This window comes from Typopeltis vanoorti, chromosome 8 (genome assembly GCF_054136105.1).
Source record: "Typopeltis vanoorti isolate ZY-2024b chromosome 8, IOZ_Tvanoo_1.0, whole genome shotgun sequence".
In the NCBI taxonomy this organism is placed as follows: domain Eukaryota; kingdom Metazoa; phylum Arthropoda; class Arachnida; order Uropygi; family Thelyphonidae; genus Typopeltis; species Typopeltis vanoorti.
Window position 1 is genome coordinate 73,168,310 of NC_143556.1, and position 20,807 is coordinate 73,189,116.

The 20,807-nt window shown below is 33.6% G+C and overlaps 1 protein-coding gene across 1 annotated transcript in view; it reads right to left on the bottom strand.

Moving 5' to 3' along the window:
• LOC150104099 (metal-response element-binding transcription factor 2-like) overlaps nucleotides 1–20,807 on the bottom strand; it is a 171,659-nt gene that overhangs the window by 118,916 nt on the left and 31,936 nt on the right. Inside the window, exons 3-5 of the mRNA XM_090396400.1 lie at nucleotides 20,584–20,665; nucleotides 13,556–13,651; nucleotides 9,681–9,781 (exon numbers count right to left, since the gene is read on the bottom strand). Of these exons, the coding sequence (XP_090252526.1) occupies nucleotides 9,681–9,781; nucleotides 13,556–13,651; nucleotides 20,584–20,665 (279 nt within the window). The remainder of the gene's footprint in view (nucleotides 1–9,680; nucleotides 9,782–13,555; nucleotides 13,652–20,583; nucleotides 20,666–20,807) is intronic.

A 20,807-nucleotide genomic window follows, 5' to 3' on the forward strand; every position in this document is an offset into this window, starting at 1 on the left:
GAACTGAAATAGGGCTGAGATATCGGGAGGAAACTTGGCTTGGATGAGCTCAAGGGTTTCTTTGAGTGGGACATTAGTGAACAGGGAGGAGACGTCAAAACTGACCATTATGTCAGTGTGTTGGAGTGTGAGGTTTTCTATACTGGCTTTAAAGTGGGCCGAGTTTTTTATGTGTGATGGTGTGTTGCCAGTGTAGTGTGTGAGCGTTTTGGCTAAATGTTTGGCTAATTTATATGTGGGGGAATCAATGCCATCCACTATGGGACGTAATGGCACATTTTGTTTATGTATTTTTGGGAGTCCATATAATCGGGGGGGGGTCTAGAGTTATAAGGTTTAAGCTTGTTGGTGACTTCCACAGGCCAAGAAGTGACTTTCTTAAGGAGTCTGTGGATAGTTCTAATCTGAGAGCTGGTCGGATTATATTCAATGGGGAGGTAAGTAGTACGGTCTCGTATTAAGGAATTTAGCTTACCTTTGTAGTCTTTTTGATTGAGTACCACAGTGGCGCTTCCCTTATCAGCTTTGGTGATTACTATTTTTTTGTTGTTTTTTAATTCTTGTAGGGCTGTGTATTCGTTTTTGGATAAGTTGGATTTTGGAGGTTTGGCTTTAGATGTCTATACAGGTTTACAAGCTAGGATGAAAAAACATAGTTCCCTCTGCATATTATATATCATGCTCTGGTCATTCCTTAAATTTAATTGGCAACTATGCCTCGGAATCATTTTCTTGTTTCACAAGAAAATTTAAAGAAGCCTCACAAATGCTTAGGATCCCTACACAATGCAATAAAAATGAAGGCTTAATTTTACATCAAGCATGGTCTGCTTTCATCAAAAATTTAACTGCTACGGACATAGGATATAGCACGTGATACCATAAAACGTGATAGCAACAACAAGCAATGTTCCAACTCACACACAGTAACAAATTTATCATTTTTATTCTGGCTTATCGATTATTTAACAGATGTGAAGCTATAAAAAAACATCTAATATGTGTAATTAATCATTAACCTCCCAACCGGCCAGTGTGGATGAAATATTCAAACACTCCCTAGCTTTTTTCATGGATCAAAACTTTGTCGGCATTCTACCTTTTATCATGCCATTACCTTCTTCCGCCGTTAATCTCGTTACGGCTATTCCATAGCCATTAGTGGATTAACTGTTGTGGAGTGACCTTTGTGTCCCCTCCCCCTGTCTTTACGTCTATTGTGTTGCTTAGAATTTCATTTACTGTCCTAAGTTATTTGACCTATCTTGCCTCTAAAATGATTTATTGTATCTCTTCCCAAAAATTGAAATGAATTTCACATATGCGAAAAAAATCAATCCTGAAATGACCACTGATCAGCTTTTGCAATGAATCTATTTAGTGATAGTAAATTTGGTATATTTTATTCTATAAATCAGTGCACTGGAAGAGTTGCACTGATTGTTCTTTCACTTTACTTATAATAATTGAATAATTTTTTTTTCGAATTTTAGAATTTTCAAATGTTATGTCAAATATTTATATTTTTAAATAATATTTATTGAAATAAATGTCCTTTTTCTTTCGTTTCTAGCCAAATAGCATTATATGGATCATCACATTTCAGATTTAGATACGATTTTTTGTTATTCATAAAGACAAAATAAAAAAAAAATGTTAAAATGCTAAATTGCATTACTCGGTTTCTGATCGTGTCTTTTTGGTATCAAAAATTTATATCCAATGATATTTTAGCAGTGATTCTTCGCCTTCGTCATTTATTTATTTATTTGTATTATGCATATTACGATAATATCTAGTGCATAACCTCATAGATATGTTGAAAATATAATGTGAAAAATATCATATACGGAATGATTCAACTTTTTGCTCATTTTGAAGTTTTCTAATGCTCCCCCCCCCCTCCTTATTCTCTCCTGGAACTCAATTGCATAACTACTCTAAATTTCTATACAGGTTTGAAAGCTTTTCTAGACAGCATTCAAAATCAATTACTTCATTTTACCATTTTGACAATAGATATACGGCAATCAGATTGTATCGTGAAGCTTCTAAATCAGTTCTATTTATTTGCAATCTAAAACCAGCTGTTCTACTGTCCGCTGAAATTATGTGAAATTTTAGAAATAATATGGTATATTTTCACCATGCAAAATTGTTTATATGCATACCACACAAAAGAAAGTTCAGTAGTATTATCTGTGTTGGTTTTCTTTAAAAAAATCTAAATATTACTTCTGCTGCTGGAAGCTATTTCTGAAATAATCTATGTCTTGTAAATACTTGGTAATATCCTCTTAGCTGGAGGAAAAGTTGAAGGCTTATTACTCTCAGTGCTATTGAGAAGAAAGGGGGAGAACACTAAAGTGCCTCAGGCTGTAGTGCAGAATATGTCAAGAATGTCTTGTTTCCTTTTCGATTGTTGATTACCTATATCCTAACAGAAATACTGATATTTCGTTTACATGCTTATACATTATTTATGCCAAAATAATTGCTTAATTTATAATGATCAGTTTCACTTATATTATCAAAAATTAGAAATTAAATCATACAATTATCTTGAAAAAGAGGATTTGAATTATTTTCAAAGAAAAGGTGCATATGCGTTTCATAATCTTCTTTTTTTTTGGGGGGGGGGGGTATAGACCTAATCAATCTGCAGATATTTCAGATAATTTATTTCATAAATCGTTCGCAAGACAGCTGTAACAAACGTAAATCACTTGGGGAACATACCCATTCATTTTAGTGTAAAATGGTAGCAAAGGTTCAGTTACTTTAGATATGTAATCTAGAAGAAAATGTTATGTCTGCTGAGATTAGAATCTTACGTGAAATTTTTTCTGACATGATTTCTCTATTCGTTATAATGTAACCAATTTCCAGATTTTTTTCCCTCCTGCAGACTTCATGTTATATGCAGTGATTTCTTCTTTGTACTACAAGAAAAAAAATCAGATAACAGGAGAAAAATATGTAGTATTTTCTTTTCCACTGGCTGAATTTACAATGTTCTTTCTTTGTGTTTTGAAGAAAAAGTGCAAATGACTTTCTTACTATTTTTGCCATTATAACATCTCATATAATTATAAGAGTGATATTTTACTGTTTTTCTCCCACACGAGAAACAGAAATAAGGTAGTAATAATATTGTTGATTCTGCCAAACTTCATTGTAGCAGAAATTTTTATTACAAACTTGTAATATATATATATATATCTCCAAAACAAGAAATTTGGAACCCATATCACATCAGTGTTGAGTGTTGGCAAGGTGAAAATGTTCCCGTTATTATTTATATATTTCATTTATTAACTGGGGGGGGGGTATGCCCAACCCCTCGTGTTCCGGTATGGTAGGACAGTTCTCCTTCAATTGTGATAACTCGAAAGGGAGTTCCGCCCCTGAATTCTGATGACTCGAATTTTGAAGACTCGACACTCAGGGTAGCCCCCGAGTTTCAAAACGTTTCGATAAACATGACATAAAAAGGCTTATCATTTTATATATATATATAGGGTAGATTTTATTTCATTATTTTTTATTGTTTTGATGAATTACTTTACCTGGAATACTCTTTCCAGTTTCTCTGTGTCATAAAAAGAACTTAAAAATTAGCCTTCAAGATGATAAAGAAACAGTGCATTCGGGTATCCCTCTATCAATATTTGTAGTCCTGAAAAGGACTGTTTTGATGGTCTTGAAAACAAACATTTTTTATTTCATACTGTTCAGAATTTAAAATTCTTGAACAGCGTGGAACACCTTGAAGCAAGGCTAAACACACAAAGCAGTTTTACACTCAGGGCACCAGATTTTTGTTTCCTTTCTGAGATTTTTTTTATTACATACATAATATTTGCGTGCAGGTTTTTTTTTTATTAGCCGTTGGTGGTAGATTTTCGGGATAATGTTTGGAGTTAGCAGCGTTCAACCTCAGATGTCTGGCAGGATTTCCTGTTTTTCTGCTTGCTGAAGAAGGTGCATGTGCATGCAGCAATGCTTTCGCAATTTCTATTCTGTATTCTAGATATGTTATGGTAGACAAACATTTTTTCTTGTACAGGAGGAAACTGTTCCAAATAACAAAATCCAATACATGTCCAAACACTTTTTTGTAATATTTTTATACTGTTTCCTCATTACAGAGTAGAATGATAGCTCCTGATCACACCTGTCGACTCCACCCATAGTGTCGTTGTATGCACACACAGCAATGGGTTTTTCTTTCTTCAAACCATGCTTCTCCATGGATTCCGTTGATGGATTGTGGAGGGAAGACAGCAGAAAAACATCTTTTTTGTCTTTCCAACGTAGTGCAAAGACTTTCCCTCGCTGATAAGTTCGGATTTCCCCCTTCGATAGCTTTCCTGAAGCCAGATCTGGAGGCATATCTCGCCTTTTTGCATTTACAGTACCATAACAATCTGTACGATGCTGTAAAAGCAAATCAGCGAGTTCAGGACACATATAGTAATTATCCATTATAATGCAGACCTTTCCCCAGTAAAGGGTCTAGTAACTGCATTACTGCACACATCGACAAGGGGAGATCCGAATATTTATCATGCTCGATTACAGTTTGCTTTCCCGTATAAGGTTTGAAATCCCAAAGATATTCACTTTCCGATTCGCAAAGCATAAAAAATTTTACTCCATACTTCGCTTTCTTTTTGGGAATATACTGCTTACATTTCAGTCTACCTTTGAATGGCATAAGGTTTTCATCGATACTCAAGTCTCTCTCAGGAATGTAGAGTGATCTACATTTCTGATGAATTTTCATCAGAAAATCATAAATTTTGTTGAGGACTGGGCAAGAATGTGTTGCCTGATCATATTCCTCATTATTCTGAAAATGCAAATACTTCATAATGAGACTGAATTGTTTTTCAGGTCATAACATCACGAAACATTGGCGTGTTCAGAATCCAGTCTGTAGACCAATACATTTCGAGAGTGGGCTTTCGAAATGTATTTCGAAACTTCGGGTTTTCCACTTTCTTTATTTTGATATTGCATTTGAAGGATGACAGTGATTTTAAATATTAATTTCACCTATATCCGAATATCACATAATTTCCTGATTTATAATAATCAGGAAATATGTATATTGTCTGATTTATAATTTGCTCATTTATAATAATCGCCACATAGTTTCAGTATCGAAAAATTAAAGTTATGTGGAACAATTACTAGAGAAAAATAACGAATTAAATAAAAACTGTACCTATGTTTCATAACAGTTTTCGGGTGTGTGATAGTAATGCAACGGGGGGGGGGGGGGGGGGTTAAACTATCAGAGGCGAAATAAAATTCAATTCTATTGTAAAAATATGGAAATGAAATTTCACATTTGATATACATATTTTAAATGATAAAAATAAGCAAATGTATCGCTTACTTTAAAAATTGGAGAAAAAATATCTGAATTATGCAGAAAATATAAATTTAAATCATAACTGTTAATTTCATTTTGTAATAACCAATTATACAAGGAAACTAAGAAAGTGAAAGTACAGATTACTATACAACATGAAGAAAAAATTTAGTAATATGATTAAAGAATTTCATGTTATTCTCTATAAAGCAAAGTTGCTCAAGTGTGTCTTAAGGAAATGTGTGAAGTATTATTCGATTTCGATGGTTTTGTACAAAAATAAAAATAATATAATCTGGAACGTCAGCAGCCGGTTTTCTTTTCTTTTTTTAAAAGAATATTTTAAATAATTATCGTGAATTAATTTCTTCGAGAACAAAGAAAAATCTTTTGTCTAGTAAGCGATTAGAAAAAAATTAGCGCAGAAAAATAAAAAATTAAATTGGTTCTCCAAGGTAAGGCAATATTTAAGTGAAGAAATTATGCAAGACCTTTATTTTGTCCAGAAATTAAAATGGTATTGTACAATAAAAAGAGAAAACAGAAATATAAATAATTTCTATATTTTTAGTCTATCCAATATAACTAAGATCCAGTTACCCAGCATAGAACAAGGAAGTGCGTTTCTTGTTATAGGCAACTGAGAGGCAGCTACGAACGGGAGATAATCCGATTAACCGTTCTCTTCAGCGTGAGGGTTTATCACACCTTCTAATGGACATGACAGTCAAATTGCACTTCTTATCCAGGTTCTTTAAACAGGTGGGCTGAACCATATCCAGATTTAGTTGGACGTCTATAGACGTCCTAGCCAGTAGGGAGGTTAATAGGCTTTTGTTGTGTAAAACTTTTATGTACCATTCCCCTGATGATGTAAGTCTTACGATGCACAAAACTTGTAGGGTTTTAATTGTTTATTTTTAATAAACTCCTTATATTACAATGTGGTCTCAATACCGAAAATTTCCTACAGAACTGCTTAACCACAAAAACCTATATGTACATCTGAATAGATTTTTGCTGCTCTACCACTGGAGGAAGTATGGAGGTCTGTATCCAATGTATTATTTGTAGATCTTGATGTTTTGAATGTTTGAGTAGCACCTAGTATGTCAAAGGAGAAGAAGGTATAGTATATAAAAGATCATTAGTGTATAAGATACAGAGTAAGCAAGAACAGAATCCTAGGATACTCCTCTGGTAAAGAAGTGTGAAGATCAAGTCATTCATCACAACAATGAACAATCTTTTGAGGAGGTTAATGACTCAGTTATACAGGGCATTAGAAAGAGGGCTTGCTAAGAAGACTCCAGTCAAATGCTTTAGTAATGTTAAGAGTTACTGTTTTGCGCTTTTCCAATATTTTCTGTAGTATACACACACCTTCTGAAGTTTGGAGTGTATACAACAAAATAACTTTTAAATAGTGTGTTTAAATAGTTTAAATAGACTTCATATTAATAATTAGTGATTAACTTCTGAGTTTCCAAGAAGTGAAGAACATGGCTTTTTTCCATTATATCTGAAAGAATGAAAGTGGGAGCACCTGGACAAGAGTTCAAAGTTCAGTGGCAGTCTATTATTTTCCTTTTTTTAGGAGAGACTTTCAAGAAATAATAAAACAATAACAGATTTAGGGACATCATAATACAAGAATTAGTTCTGCTGCACATATTTTTGCATGATGGACTTGGTATCATTCAGAACAGAAGACCATGTGATACCAAGGCTAGCCAAAGATTCTTCTGTCTCCATGGGCAGGGCTCCAGAAATCCACTCTTCCACTCATAAAATGAGTGGGAGAGTGGTGACCAGAGGCAAGGTATCAGAGACAAATGGTGAGCGAATTTTCATCCTAGTTCTAAATGCATTTAAAATATATTATTTATTTGGCATACTTTTTTTTCCATTTTTAAACATCACCACATTCACTTTCAAGTTATTTGATCAAAATCAGTTACCAACAAATTTATTAAAGGAGTTTTATTTCAGCTAGGAAATAGCACTTATGTAATTACAAAGGAACTGACTTATTAATTAATTTAGGCAGTATGATTTGAAATAAGAAGTGATAATTATGTAGTTTTGAACAGAATAAAATTGAATATCATACTGAAAAGAAAAGAGTATAAGAAAGTTATGTTATCGTTGACAGTGATGTCGTCATGCTAGTTCAGGGCACTAGCATACACAGAGAATTTGAAATAGGAAGTGTTAACCAATCAGTTTTGAACAGAGTAAAACTGAATATCATACTGTAAAGAAAAGTGTTAAGAAAGTTTTAAAATGAATCAAAATTAAGCATCTTTCAGAGATGAACTGTAAACTCAAATATATAAGTAATATTCAGGAGAAAAAATGAAAGAGTAAGAATCAAACCTTACAGTTCAGTGGTAGATCATGAAGAAAACATTGACTGATTCAGCCAGAGAGGCATGTGATAAGGTGACCTATAATGACTGAGTAGCACTCAGAAAGTTAAAGAGGCAGTCAAGGAAAAGAAGAATGCATATCAAAAAGCTTCTGTCAAGTAAATCACCATGTGCTCAGAGAATACAGAGAAAAATCCAAGAAAATGAAACTGTGTAAAACTACTTAAACAAAAGTCATGAAAAGATCTTAATCAAAACAGAGAAAATAAGTGGCAAAAGTTCTGAAGATTTTTGAAAAAGTTTAGAAATGGAGGAAAGAGTACTGTAGAAAGAAATGGGAAATGATAAAGGTGACATGAAAACTAGTAATTCTGGAATAATTACTTTGAAAGAGTGTTAAATAAACAAGAAGTGATAGAACAGTGTAGAAAACAATCAAGAGGAATGCAATAAGGAGTATATATCAATACAAGATGTAGAAACAGTCATCAAAAATCTCAAATGTGGAAAGGCAACTGGAGTAGGTGATATTCAACCAGAGATGCTCAAATATCATCATCATCAAATTCTTGATATATACCATCAAGGGGTGTACAGGATATTATGATAGTGTTACATGAAGGACTTACATCAATTCTAACTTCCTATCAACAATTTTCTTCCAAATCAATCTGTTATCTTTCAAGACTCCAACATTATCAGATCTTATATTTCTGTCTTCTAAGACTTTTTACTGTATCAATCCACCGATATCTTGGTCTTCCTCTGGGTCGTTTTCCTGACAACCTGGCAGAGAACACTTATCTTTCCTCTCCCATTCTGTTTAATTGACCATACCACCTGAGATTAGCTCTGCTAACACTCCTGGATGCTAACAATGCCAAGTTCCTTCCTAATATCCTCATTTTTAATATGATATTGCCATTGATATTATCTGTTCATATCCCAATTTTTCTCAGGTCTCTCATATCTATGGCCTCTAGTCTTTGGTCAAGCATTTTATTTCTAATCCAGCTCTCAGATTCATAAGTTAAAATTGGTTTGAATACTGTATTGTATATAGCTAATTTAATGTTTTGACTTGACTAATTTCTCTCTTATTCCATATAAATTTATTCAGTTGACTTCCTACCATACCAACTTCATTGATTCTGTTGTCTATTTCCATATTTAATTTACCCCCTCACTTTCAGCACCTAAGTAGCTGAAATGTTTACTTGTTCCATAGGTTCTCCATTCAAAATGCAGTTGATAATTTCAATGTTTCTGCCTATTTTCATTGTCTTTGTCTTGTTATTGCTGATTTTCATACCAAATTTATTACAACAGTTATTCAATTTAGTCAGGGAATCTTGCAGACTTACCAGATTGATTTAAAAGTATAACATCATCTGCATAAAGTAAAGAGCTGAGATTAACATCTCCAATTTTGATATCAGGTTTAATGAACCATTTTCTTTTTATCCTCTGCTGCTTCTGTCTGGCAAATCTTTTCCTGTAACATCAACTTCAGTTTTCTCTCCATCCCACTTGGCCTCTTGTACTTTCTTTCAGTAATTCAGTATCTCAGCTAAAAATCATAGATAGCAGCAAACATCAAAAAATTCCTGTTTTGCTGTACACCATTTATACAAAAGAGTTTCCTCTCTAGTACCCCTACCTTCCTCCCTCCACTCTGTGAGCTTCTTCATTTAAGATTTCAAGGAGCAGGAGAGAGAGAGAGAGAGAGAGAGAGAGAGCATTTTTAAGAAAACTTGAATTTAGGAAACTCCAAGTCATGGAATTCAAAATTTCAATCAAGCAGTCTCCCAGTGAAATTATTTATTAAAGTTCTTTTCAATTTTGCATAATTTTTAGTATAATCTATTTTATACTTGGTTATTTGTAATATAGCATTAAAATATGTGGATAAATAATAAAAATACCTTTGTTGTTGAAGCAAAAACACAATTACGGCAAAGCCATGGAACCTCTGGTTTCAAAATGTCTGATCCAATTAAAGGAGCGTGACATAACTGATGAAATCCTGTCATAAAAAAACAAAGTTCATAATCTACATATCTCTTTTATAATATTAGATATCAACAAATCATGTCTTTAATGACAAAAATGAATAACACATCCTGTTATTAATTTCAATGTTACATAAATTGAAATAATTATAATAATACATAATACATTGAAATAATTATAATAATTATTTCAATGTATTATGGAAGATTTTCAACTAATTTTATGTGGAAAGTCAGTGGTATTGTGCTTAACTCCTCCTTTAAAGCATTAATTAATTAATAAATTTCAATGATTGAGAGGGAGAACAATTTGTCTATGGCCTGATTCTGCATTTCAGTTCATTCTAAAAATCACAAATTTACAATGCTACATTGTGGTATGGACCACTATCATGTTGGAAAATGTAATTACTAATACTATAAAATTGTCACAATGTACTACACAGACAATTGACCTGAACACCAATGCAAGATCTAGTCCTGAATAGAAATCCAGCAGGGTGCTTACCATTATTATTAGCTTTGCTCTTTTCTCCAAATTTTCCCAAAACATTTCTTTATATCTGGTAATCATTTCCTACTGTGCTATTTAGATCTCCAACAAGGACCAACTTTTCCTTATTCATTGTGCTAGCTGCCTTATCTAATGCCTCAAAAAAGTCCTCTATTTCTTCCCTGGTAGAACCGTCTGTGAGACCATAAGTGCAAATAAGTCTCATTATCCAGTACCCCATTCCAATATTTGCCAATCTCACTCTACTTTATATTGCCTGCCATTCAAGAAGATACTTTCACATTTAGTGTTGAATACTATAGCAGCTACTCCTTTTTTCTGATTGTTAATTTTTGTTGCTTAGAAAAATCTCACCCTTTTTGGTCTTCATTGTTTCAGTCACACCTATTATATCAATCTGGTACTTATCCAATTCCTCTGCTATTTCCATTTCTTTTCCATTGATGCTTCTTATACTAGTAACAATCTTAAATCCTGCTGATGTTGAGTCGGGATGTCTTCCAATAGCTTACTTAGTGCTGTTCACCCTGTAATCCCTCAGTAGGAAGGCTCAACCAGTCCTAAGGGGCAGTCAAGGATCAGGGGACAACCCTGTTTCCCTGACAAAAACAATAGAGGGCCTTATTTAACTAGGTAACCCCTAGCCAGCATGAAATTTTGTTATGTTGTACCTCATTTTACATTGTGGCTTAAGCCAATATGAATACAATTTGATCAGCTAAATCTCAAATTGGCAGCCAATCCTCATTCGTTCAGTATCCAAGGTAGATACATAACAGGGTGCACTACAAGAAGGTGAGGATTGGACATTAGGTCAGAAGACCCAGTCAGTTCTCTGCATTTCTTTAAAGGTTATGTGTGTGGGGGGGTCTCCCCCCAATTATAGTTTTGACCCTTAAGCACCCCGTTGCAAACTCTTGCATATAAAATTGTTACACATAATGGAAAGTTATTTTTGGATTTTTAATTCTAGCAAACCACCCTTAGTGAAATGCAATGAATTCTTCAACAGTTTTTTTTTTTTTAAATTAGTTCTTCCACACTAAAAGTTTTTCATTTTGAGTATCTCGTTGTTATTTTCACCTTTGATTTTCTTAGTCTTTTTGATTTCCTTGATTTGGTACATGAGGAATTAACTATCAGGTACATTTCTCTGGTTGTATGCAAATTCTGATACAGCGCTAATTTCTGAATAGACAGTCAGTCTGGTTATGGTGTCCTTGTCATTTCAAAAGGCCATATATACTTAATCATTTAGTTTACTTATCTGATTATGTAGTCATACATCCTTTGATTTCTGTATCGCTGTTTAATGTCATTGCTTTTTTTTTATTAATTTTTCAGTAGATTGTATCACCCATTTCCTTTGAAATGATGTGGTCTTTGTAAAAGTTTCTGCTGCCACTTTATGGATGGATTGTACAATAAGTGAAGCTGTGGGATAGTTCTTCAGGCATTGGACCTTTCATTAGTTTATGTTGTAATGCTTCTTTATATTTGGTTTATATGGTAGAAAGACTCAGGTCATTCCAATGATATTTATGTTCTATTCTTATCTTATTGTTAAAAGTGTTAATATGAAGTTTTATGTGCACTTACTAATCTATGGTCAGAGTTCAGTTCTACACTATTGTAAGTTCTGCAATTTTGAGCTAATCTCAGCCATTTTCAATTGATTAAAATATGATCTATTTGTGATCTTTGTTCCATTTGGATGTTCTCAGGTCAATTTTCTTCCAAGTGTGTGGAAATTTGCTCTGTAAATTGACAAGGTTATGAGTATATGATACTTGATAAGAATACTCTTGTTTTTATCATATATCCAAGTGTAAGCATAAGCATAAAGTAACTTCACGACTAGTCTACTTACATACAGAGACTGTAGACTTCACATCAACTGTCTCAGTAGCCCATCATTACAGATTGATCCTTCCCATAATGTGAAAACATTATGGGATAGTAAGGCAACTGATGTGAAATCAACAGCCTCTATATACAAGTAGACCAGTCATGAAGTTACTTGATGCTTATGCTTGGATATAGGATTAAAACAAGAGTATAATTTCTTGTCAAGTATAATATACATTGGAACTAAGCAAGAAAACTTTCCACACGGTTAAGATTGTTGCATGGTTCAATCAGAAGTGGTTCAATTGCATGGTTCAATGTCCATTGTCATTTTTTAGTTTTGTGGTACATGAAAGGTCCTATGTTTTGTAATTCCTGAAGCATCTGATCCCATTTGTGCATTAAAATCTCCATCTATGATATGGAGATTATGTTTTGGAATGGTAAAGAGGAAGTCCGAAATCTGATTGTAGGAAGCATTCTCTGAGTTTTCAGATGAAGTCTCGGTGCACAGGTACAGGTTATGGTTGCTTCTGGGTTTGAGTTTAAAGTTATGACCATTATTCTATCAGAGAATTTTGGAGATAGACAAGATATAACTAGTGCTTGTTGACTAGCATTCTGACTCCCCCACAATCTATACTGCCTACACTCTTTTTGCCTGTAAATGATGTCAGGTCTATCTATCCAATTTATGTAAGAAAAAGGGGATTCTAGTTTTCAAAGGTGAGACAGTGGTTATGTGAAATCAGTGTATAATGTGTAGGTTTGCTAGTTCTGAAGAATGAAAAACTTGAGTTTCTTGAAGGAAAACCCTGCATCCTCCATATGAGACAAGCTAATTCATCTTCAGATCAACAGCTCTTATAAAAGTTTCTTCCTTGCATCCTGAATGTGATTCAAACCTAAGGGTTTCCAAATGAAGGAAAAATGTTGTCTGGTTGATTGTACTATTAAGGCATATGGGATGAGGAGCAACCTTATCCTAACTCACCCTCAGTTGAAATTATTATAAATGTTCACTGCATTCTGGACAGAATTTGAACCTACATCTTTCCAACCATAATGCACAGTGTCACTTGCCATCTTCTGATGAGAGTGAGTCCATTAGAACATATACTGTGTATTCCGAATTATTAAAAACAATCTGTTCTTTTTCTTTTTTTTTTAATTATCCATTACAAACTGATTTTGATTAGAATCTGCTCTCTCTCTCTTTCACAATTTAATAAGTTGTAAAAGGTTAAAACATTTAACCACCATACTAGCCTTGAGGTGTATATACATCAATAATTACAAAGTGTTAATTGAAGTAAATGGATATGAAGCTTATATTTTTTATATATTTTATCCATGTGGCTGTGAGTGGTTAAAGGTTACATAAATTACTTAAATTTAATACTCATGTAAAAAGACTTTTGCTTACCTAAATTGCAACTGTCACATATAACTATTTCATTTGGCTTTTCTGATACTCCATTTTCACATATAGTGCAAACAAGCTCAGAGCCTTGTATAAGACCTTCATGACAACATTACAAAAGGAAGAAAACAGATACAAAATTAATATGAAATTAAAATGTTCAATTAAACTAGTTACAATGTAATAAAACTTACCAAAAATTACGTGTACAGAAGAATAAATTTATTCTTGTTTATTATTAAAGAATGGGCTCAAATCAAAATTAAAATCAAGTATAATTTTACTGTTTATTTTTTTTATATTAACTCCATATGTTAACTAGGTCACAATACCTATAACACAACCATGCTGCATGCACATGTGTGTGTGTGCACACATGTGTATAGGAAAACGATCAAGGATAAAGAAGAAATTTACTGACAAGTTTCTTGAAAAGCAAGGGAGGGTGTACTCAATGTTCCCTCTAATTTTTTGCTGTGAGTGTGTGCAAAAATTTGCATGTGTGCAAAATTTGCCTTCTTTTGAAAAGTATGTGCGCACCCATACGAGTCACCATACTGATCATTTAAGCAAAAAAGTTAAAAGATTTTAGTTCACTCTTTACCTTCTGGTGTCAATGGGACGTCAGCCAGGTCACCCCAACTCCCCACCGTGTTCCCACACACGGCAGTAGCCTCCCCAGTAAATAGTCGGAAATCACGATTCACAAGCCTTGGGCAGGACTCATTCCGGGGACTTCACACATGCGAGGCCAACACGATACTGACCGTACTAGATAGGATTCTAAGTGTGTGTATTATTACCATCACCAAGTAAGTTGTGTGACATCAATCACAGAGCTAACATATATATTTTACATGTATTTAATATTGATCTGATTAGAAGTAAGAAATAAAGTAAAAAAAAAAAGATAACACTAGTGACTGATTGCCTTTCATTAAATTTTCTAACTTTGCAAATAACTCTAAACATAAATAATAAAATATTCAGTCTTTGGCATTCACCCACTCTTTATACACACTATCTAAATTAATTGAATTTCCATATAATTGGTAACTTTTCACTCTCATTAGCATATCCAAATGACATTCTCCTAAACGGTTTCTAAGTTGGTTTTTTATTTTATTCATTAGACTAAAACCTCACTCACAGTCTGCACTAGATGCAAGGAAGGTTCCTCCAATATCCATTAACTTTGCCAAATCATAAAACTGCTCATTTTGAAGAGCAAATACAACCATTTGTGTAAAATTTGATATCATTTTGCATTTAATTTTTTTACAGAAAATTTGAAATCATTAAACTGGCTAATTATTTCTGTAGTATCATCCAGAAAATCATGATATTTAAGACAAAGGGCATTAATATGTTCACTACCAAATGAGAAATCACAATGTGAAATAGAGGAGATATCAAACACTGACCATTCTTCTATTCTCATTCTCAGAGAATCTGTCCTCTAAATGTGCACATAAACAATTTATAAAATTTAACAGGGGTCTAGTATCTAGTGGTTCAGTCTCTTCTTGTTTAAGTAAAGCATTTACTCTGTCACTCCAGCAAGCATCACCTTCTAAATACTGATTCCTGATTTTGTTAATCTTCCCTCTGGCAAAATGATGACTGTCTAGTGGTGTAAGGTTACTCCTTTGTAAGATTTTGCACAGGGAAGCCATTTCTTCAAAAACATCACTTAAAACATTAACAGCTACTTTGAATGTCACGTTAGTTAATTTATTGTGACAATAATTAACCACAGGATCATTTCATTTGTCTTTTTCAAAATATGTGATCAGTCCCTCATAGTTTCTTATTATTGCCTGTAATGCAAAATGTCTAGCTACCGCACTTCATTGAGTGGTCTGAAGGCAATAGCTTCATTTTCAGACGATTTCGACAATTTCTTTAAATTCATGTATTTTCACTGTGGAACGAGAAAAGAGTGTGTACACTGTTCTCATTAATGTATCAATATCTCTGATTACTTTAATTTCCTTCTACGTATCACAGATTACCAGATCCTCACGGTGAGCTACACAGTGTTGCTGGACAAGATGTGGAACTTGTAATTTAAGTTTTGCAGCGACACCATTAACTTTGCCCAGCATCACTGCAGCTCCATCAGAGGTAAACATCACCATTTTTTGGAGATCAAGTTTCTTTTCTTGATAAAACTGTTTAATAGCTAACACAATGGAGGAGGCATCACATGCCTGCAACTGAATTATTTCGCCAAAATATGTTTTATATTCATTACAATCTTTAGGTCTAAACTTAAAATAAAGAATGAGACATTTGTTAACAGTTATATCAGCATCAATGGTTAAGGTATGGAAATTTGCAGATGCAATTTGCTCAAACATGTCATTTTCAACAATTAAATTGATTGTTTCAAGAAATTCAAATGCATGATTTTTGCTTTGCCAGCTGTCTGGGAGTTGGCATACTTTTTCATATGTTCATTAATATGTTGAACTGAAAGTAAAGAGTTATTCATCTTAACAACTAATAAGACACTGTCAATAAGAACTTCTGCTCTGGGTTTGATCATTTTCTCTCTCGGTCATCTGAACTTTCATGTAGCATACGCAATACTCCTGCAGCTGGCAATGAACAATTTTGTTGCCTAAGTTTGTGTACACCATCCAGATGTATTTTACTTGTCAAATGGCATTTCAAAAAGTCCAACTTCCAAGTGACATCAAACTTCTTCGCATTAGCAAAATCCCCAGCAACCTTTGCATTACGACAATAAATACAAGCAACACCAATTGTAGTATCATACTTAAATATTTCATGCAGCTGAATGTTTATCAACTCATGAGCTTTTGGCATAGCAGTTTTTCACTATTTCATCCAGCCATTCACTTTTAAAGCAGCTAGCAGATATAGCAGATATTCGTTTTCACTTCACACCTTTTGCTTCCTTCGACATGGTGCATCAGTTTTTTGCAATTTTGTTATTTGAAGAATGTTTTTTATTGTTTTTATAAATTTACAAATGTACACTATTCACTGAATAACTTGGGAAGGCAAAAGCTGAACACTGAACATTGCCGAGGGCAACACAAGAGCTAAAAGATATGCCTAGAGGCTAGATTTAATTAACTTGGTTGTATTCAATGCATGTACGCAAATGTTATTATTTAGTCTACTATTTTAAAATTCCTTTTAAAAATTAGAGAATTTTGAAACGCTAACAATATTTTTAATTGTACTCTAATTTAAGTTTTTAAAAGTATTTAATTATTTTTATTAAAATTATGAAACCATTGTTTTAATTCGTCATGATCTTGAACTAATTTGATCAGTCAATCACGTTTGGGAATTTTCCATGAGTCAGGCCTGAGATGTAAACAAACTGCACACCATTCTATATGCTACTTAAAAATTACACATTTAAGCCACACCTCTTTCACTTTGGCATCAAATTGCTAGCCTCAAATAGGGTTACTTTAATAATTTATAAGTTTTGTGCAACTTTGAGAATGTAATAAAAAATTAGAGGTTATAGGCTTGAGCATTGCCAAGTTACCGTATTTTTTAAAGAATTTATAGATTAATGTTTAGGTGGAACTTCTTTAATTAATAAATTTTAATTTCATCTTGAAAATCTAGTGTGCGCATATTTTTTGCTTTGTGCGCTAGTTGTAAAACGTGTGCATGCGCACATGCACACAGCTTAGAGGGAACATTGGGTGTACTCATTGCAGAAAACAGTATGGAGAAAGCTGTTCCAGAGGTAGACAGAATGATGGAAGAAGATGAAATGTTGGTTCAATATGTTTGGAGTTAATGCATGGAAGTTGACCAGTGAACTGCTCATCTTCTTACATCATTAGAGGAAAGCAGAGGAATGGTAGTGACTAGATCAATGGAAAACACCCATGAAGGTATCTATAAAAAAGTATAATGCAGAAACAGAGCATCTATGAGAAAATGAATGGGGAGAGAGAGAGTGTGTGTGGAGGAGGATGAGTCACCTATTAGATACACTGCTCTTTTCTGTATACAATCAAAAATGTTATGTTTAGGGAGGATTTGAGTGCACTATTCCAAATATGAGAACAAAATCCTAAAGTAGGTCAGATTCAGGATTTATAAAGTGAGGAGTTGAGCAAAAGAGAAGTAGTGTTTTGAACAACAACAAAAAAAAAAAAAAGTTTTTGGAGGCTGAGGAGCTTTGGGATGAGATATGTTTATGTCAGAATAAGCTAGATATGAAAGTCAGCTCAAGAAGAGAAAAATTATTTTGACTGGAAATCAGAGCATTATCATAAGTAAGAGGGAGCAAAGTAAGATCTTTCTTCTAAGTAATAAGACAGGACTCTATTTTAATAGCACTGAAATTCAATAGATCATCTTCATCCCATTTGATAATAGTAAGATGATCAGTGTTTAAGACATTGGTAATGTACAACCTTGAAGCCTGAATCATTTGGGTGCTAAAAGGTTTCTCAAATGGAGAAAAGGAATGTCATCAGCAAAACAATGGACAGGATTGAAAGTCAGAGAAAGAGGTGTCACTGATACACTGGAGGAAGAGCATAAGCAAGAGCACAGAACCCTAAGGTACTCTACAATGATAAAGAAATCTGATGAGAATAAGCCATCCATCCACCAAGACGTTTAATCAACAACCAGATAAGAAACTGGCAATCACAAAGGGCAGGAGGAAACCATAAGACTGTAGCTTGGTGAGAAAACCTCAATGAAGGACACGATCAAATATTTTGAAAATATCAAGAGCAACCACAAGTTACTTCAAAAAAGGAAGTCTGCTATATAATGAAAATGGTGAAATCCATAGTGGTGATTACTAATTATTTGATGGGTCTCAAGGTAGCAAAGAAGCTAGTTGCTGATGATCTTTACCATCACTTTTGAGAGTACTTTTGTCATACTTATCTGGCATCTCTTCCAGAGCTGTGGAGTCGGAGTTGGAATCAGAAGCAATTCTTGGTTTACTAGAGTCTGAGTCGATAAAAATGTACCAACTCCGATTCCTAATGAATTTAAATTGTAATATAAATAATATGTTAACATTTCCTATTTCACAGATAGTAATTTAGTTGACCTATTTTTTTCAGGTTATATTTTCATTTCAAGTTCTTTGCAAATTTCAAAATAAAACATTTTATTATAATATATATTATATTAGTGAAAGCAGCATCCCATGAAAAAATTCACAATGGCAAAAAAGTATCAACAGAGTCCACTGTTTTTGAACACTTTACAATAACACAGATGGGAAATATAATGTGTGTGTGTGTGTGTGTCAATGTCTTATAGAAGATGGCGATTGTGAAAAAGCATGTGATGCAAAATTTAGTAGTTTTTGTGGTTCTGATAAAAATGCACCTACTAGAGCATCAAATTTAAAAAGACATTTGCAGCCTAAAGTGTTACAAGCTGTGAATGAGAAAGAGAGCAATAAAAACATTCCCTCTACTTCAGGGCTAAAGAAAGATCAGAAATCTACTGGAGGCCAAACACAACTACCAAGATTCTTTACATCTGACAAAGTTATCATAACACCAGAAAAGTTTAAAAACCACATCATTGAAATAGCATATCTCTATCCTTTCACAACCAGCCTTTTTAGGCTTAAATGGAGAAATGGCTAGAAAACTTGGAGTCTGAGTCGAAGGTACCATAAATTGAGGAGTCAGAGTCCAAGGTTTTATGTACCGACTCCATAACCCACAACAGCATGGAAGAGATGCCAGATGAATATGACTTATATAAAGTACTTTTCTGATGTCTTTCTGATGAAAGATCAGAGAAGGCATCTTGTTGGTAGTTCACAGAATAATAGGAGATTTGCATTAGTCATCTAACTTTTGGAAACTTGATAAGGAAAACATTTTGCAGAAAAGCCTTGGTGAGGAGCCAGAATGCTTGACTGAAATTTGAGCAGGAGAAAAGCTTAGTACATTAGCTCTTATGAAGTCAGCCTTGGATTTGTTGAGGGATTTTTTTTTTTTTTTACAGTTGTTATGAGCTATAGATTAAGCCAAGTGAGAAGGTGGAGTTTCAACTTGCACCATTGAATTTATTTTGGTCTTTGACTGCTTTCATATATTTGTTGGAGAACTAGGGCTAAGGGTTTTTTTGAGTTGAGTGGGGAATGAAAGCACTTATTCCAACATGCTAGGATCAGGAGAGCAAAACAATAATCAAACCATGGAAAAGAAACACAGAAATAATCCCAACAGTCATCCCAATGGCAGCACTGTAGTTTCTTAGGATATGAGGATGGCTGGGAGAATGTTGATCTGTAGAAAAAGAAACAGGAACAAGACTGTGGTGTATTTGTAAGGTAAGATAAGCTGATTAAGAAAAGGTCAAAGCTGTTGGGAGAATGAGGAGGATTATTGATTATTCTAGTTGATTAGTGAATAATTTGTGTCAGATCATTACTGATAGCAAACGATTCAGCTTCTTCTCTAGTTTGATCTGTGAAGTTAGAGAAAGTGGAGTAAGAATGAATTATTAGTGCTGTCATCTTCAAAGAATATTATCTCACTATTTGAGTAGTGAAGACTGTATGTAAACAACTTTCACAAATAAATAATCAAAAAGATCAGTAGATTTTTAGAATTAGGAGAGCAATATAAAAGCATCAAATGAGGTAACAAATCTTGAGACAAAAAAAAATCATATAAAAGGAATTCTGGGTTCTGAAATGGCATGAAACATCAGAACTGAAAAAAGCACATTCTCCCCTACTTTTTACAGAAGGCAGCACATATGACATAGCAATGAAAGTTCAACTGAGCTGTAGTCATAGATGAAACCAGTTGCGGTTCAGTGATAAGTAACAGATCAGGGTTGCATGACTGTTAGTAATGGTGTATGTCACTGACAATGTTAGTATTGAGATCAGGATTGTCAATAAAGTCAAAAGTAAAAGTGGCTTTTTTTTTATAAAATGCTAGTTTATAAATCTTTGATTTTTTTTTAACTTCTCCCCTCAAAAAATTTTATCAAAGTTTGTTAACTAAATAATGAATCAATCACACACCAACCTTTAAATACATCCTTAAAGACAACCCAGTACTGGGAATCATCTTCAAATTTCACAACACATCGCTGATATACTTCATCAACCTGAAAAAAAAAATTTTTTTTTAATTATATGATATTTAAGATTAAAAAAAAAAAGAAAGAAACTGCAAATACCATAACCACTTCTGGGCTTGTAGAGACAAAAACAGCTCAGTATAAATTGAAAGATAAAAGCATTGCAACG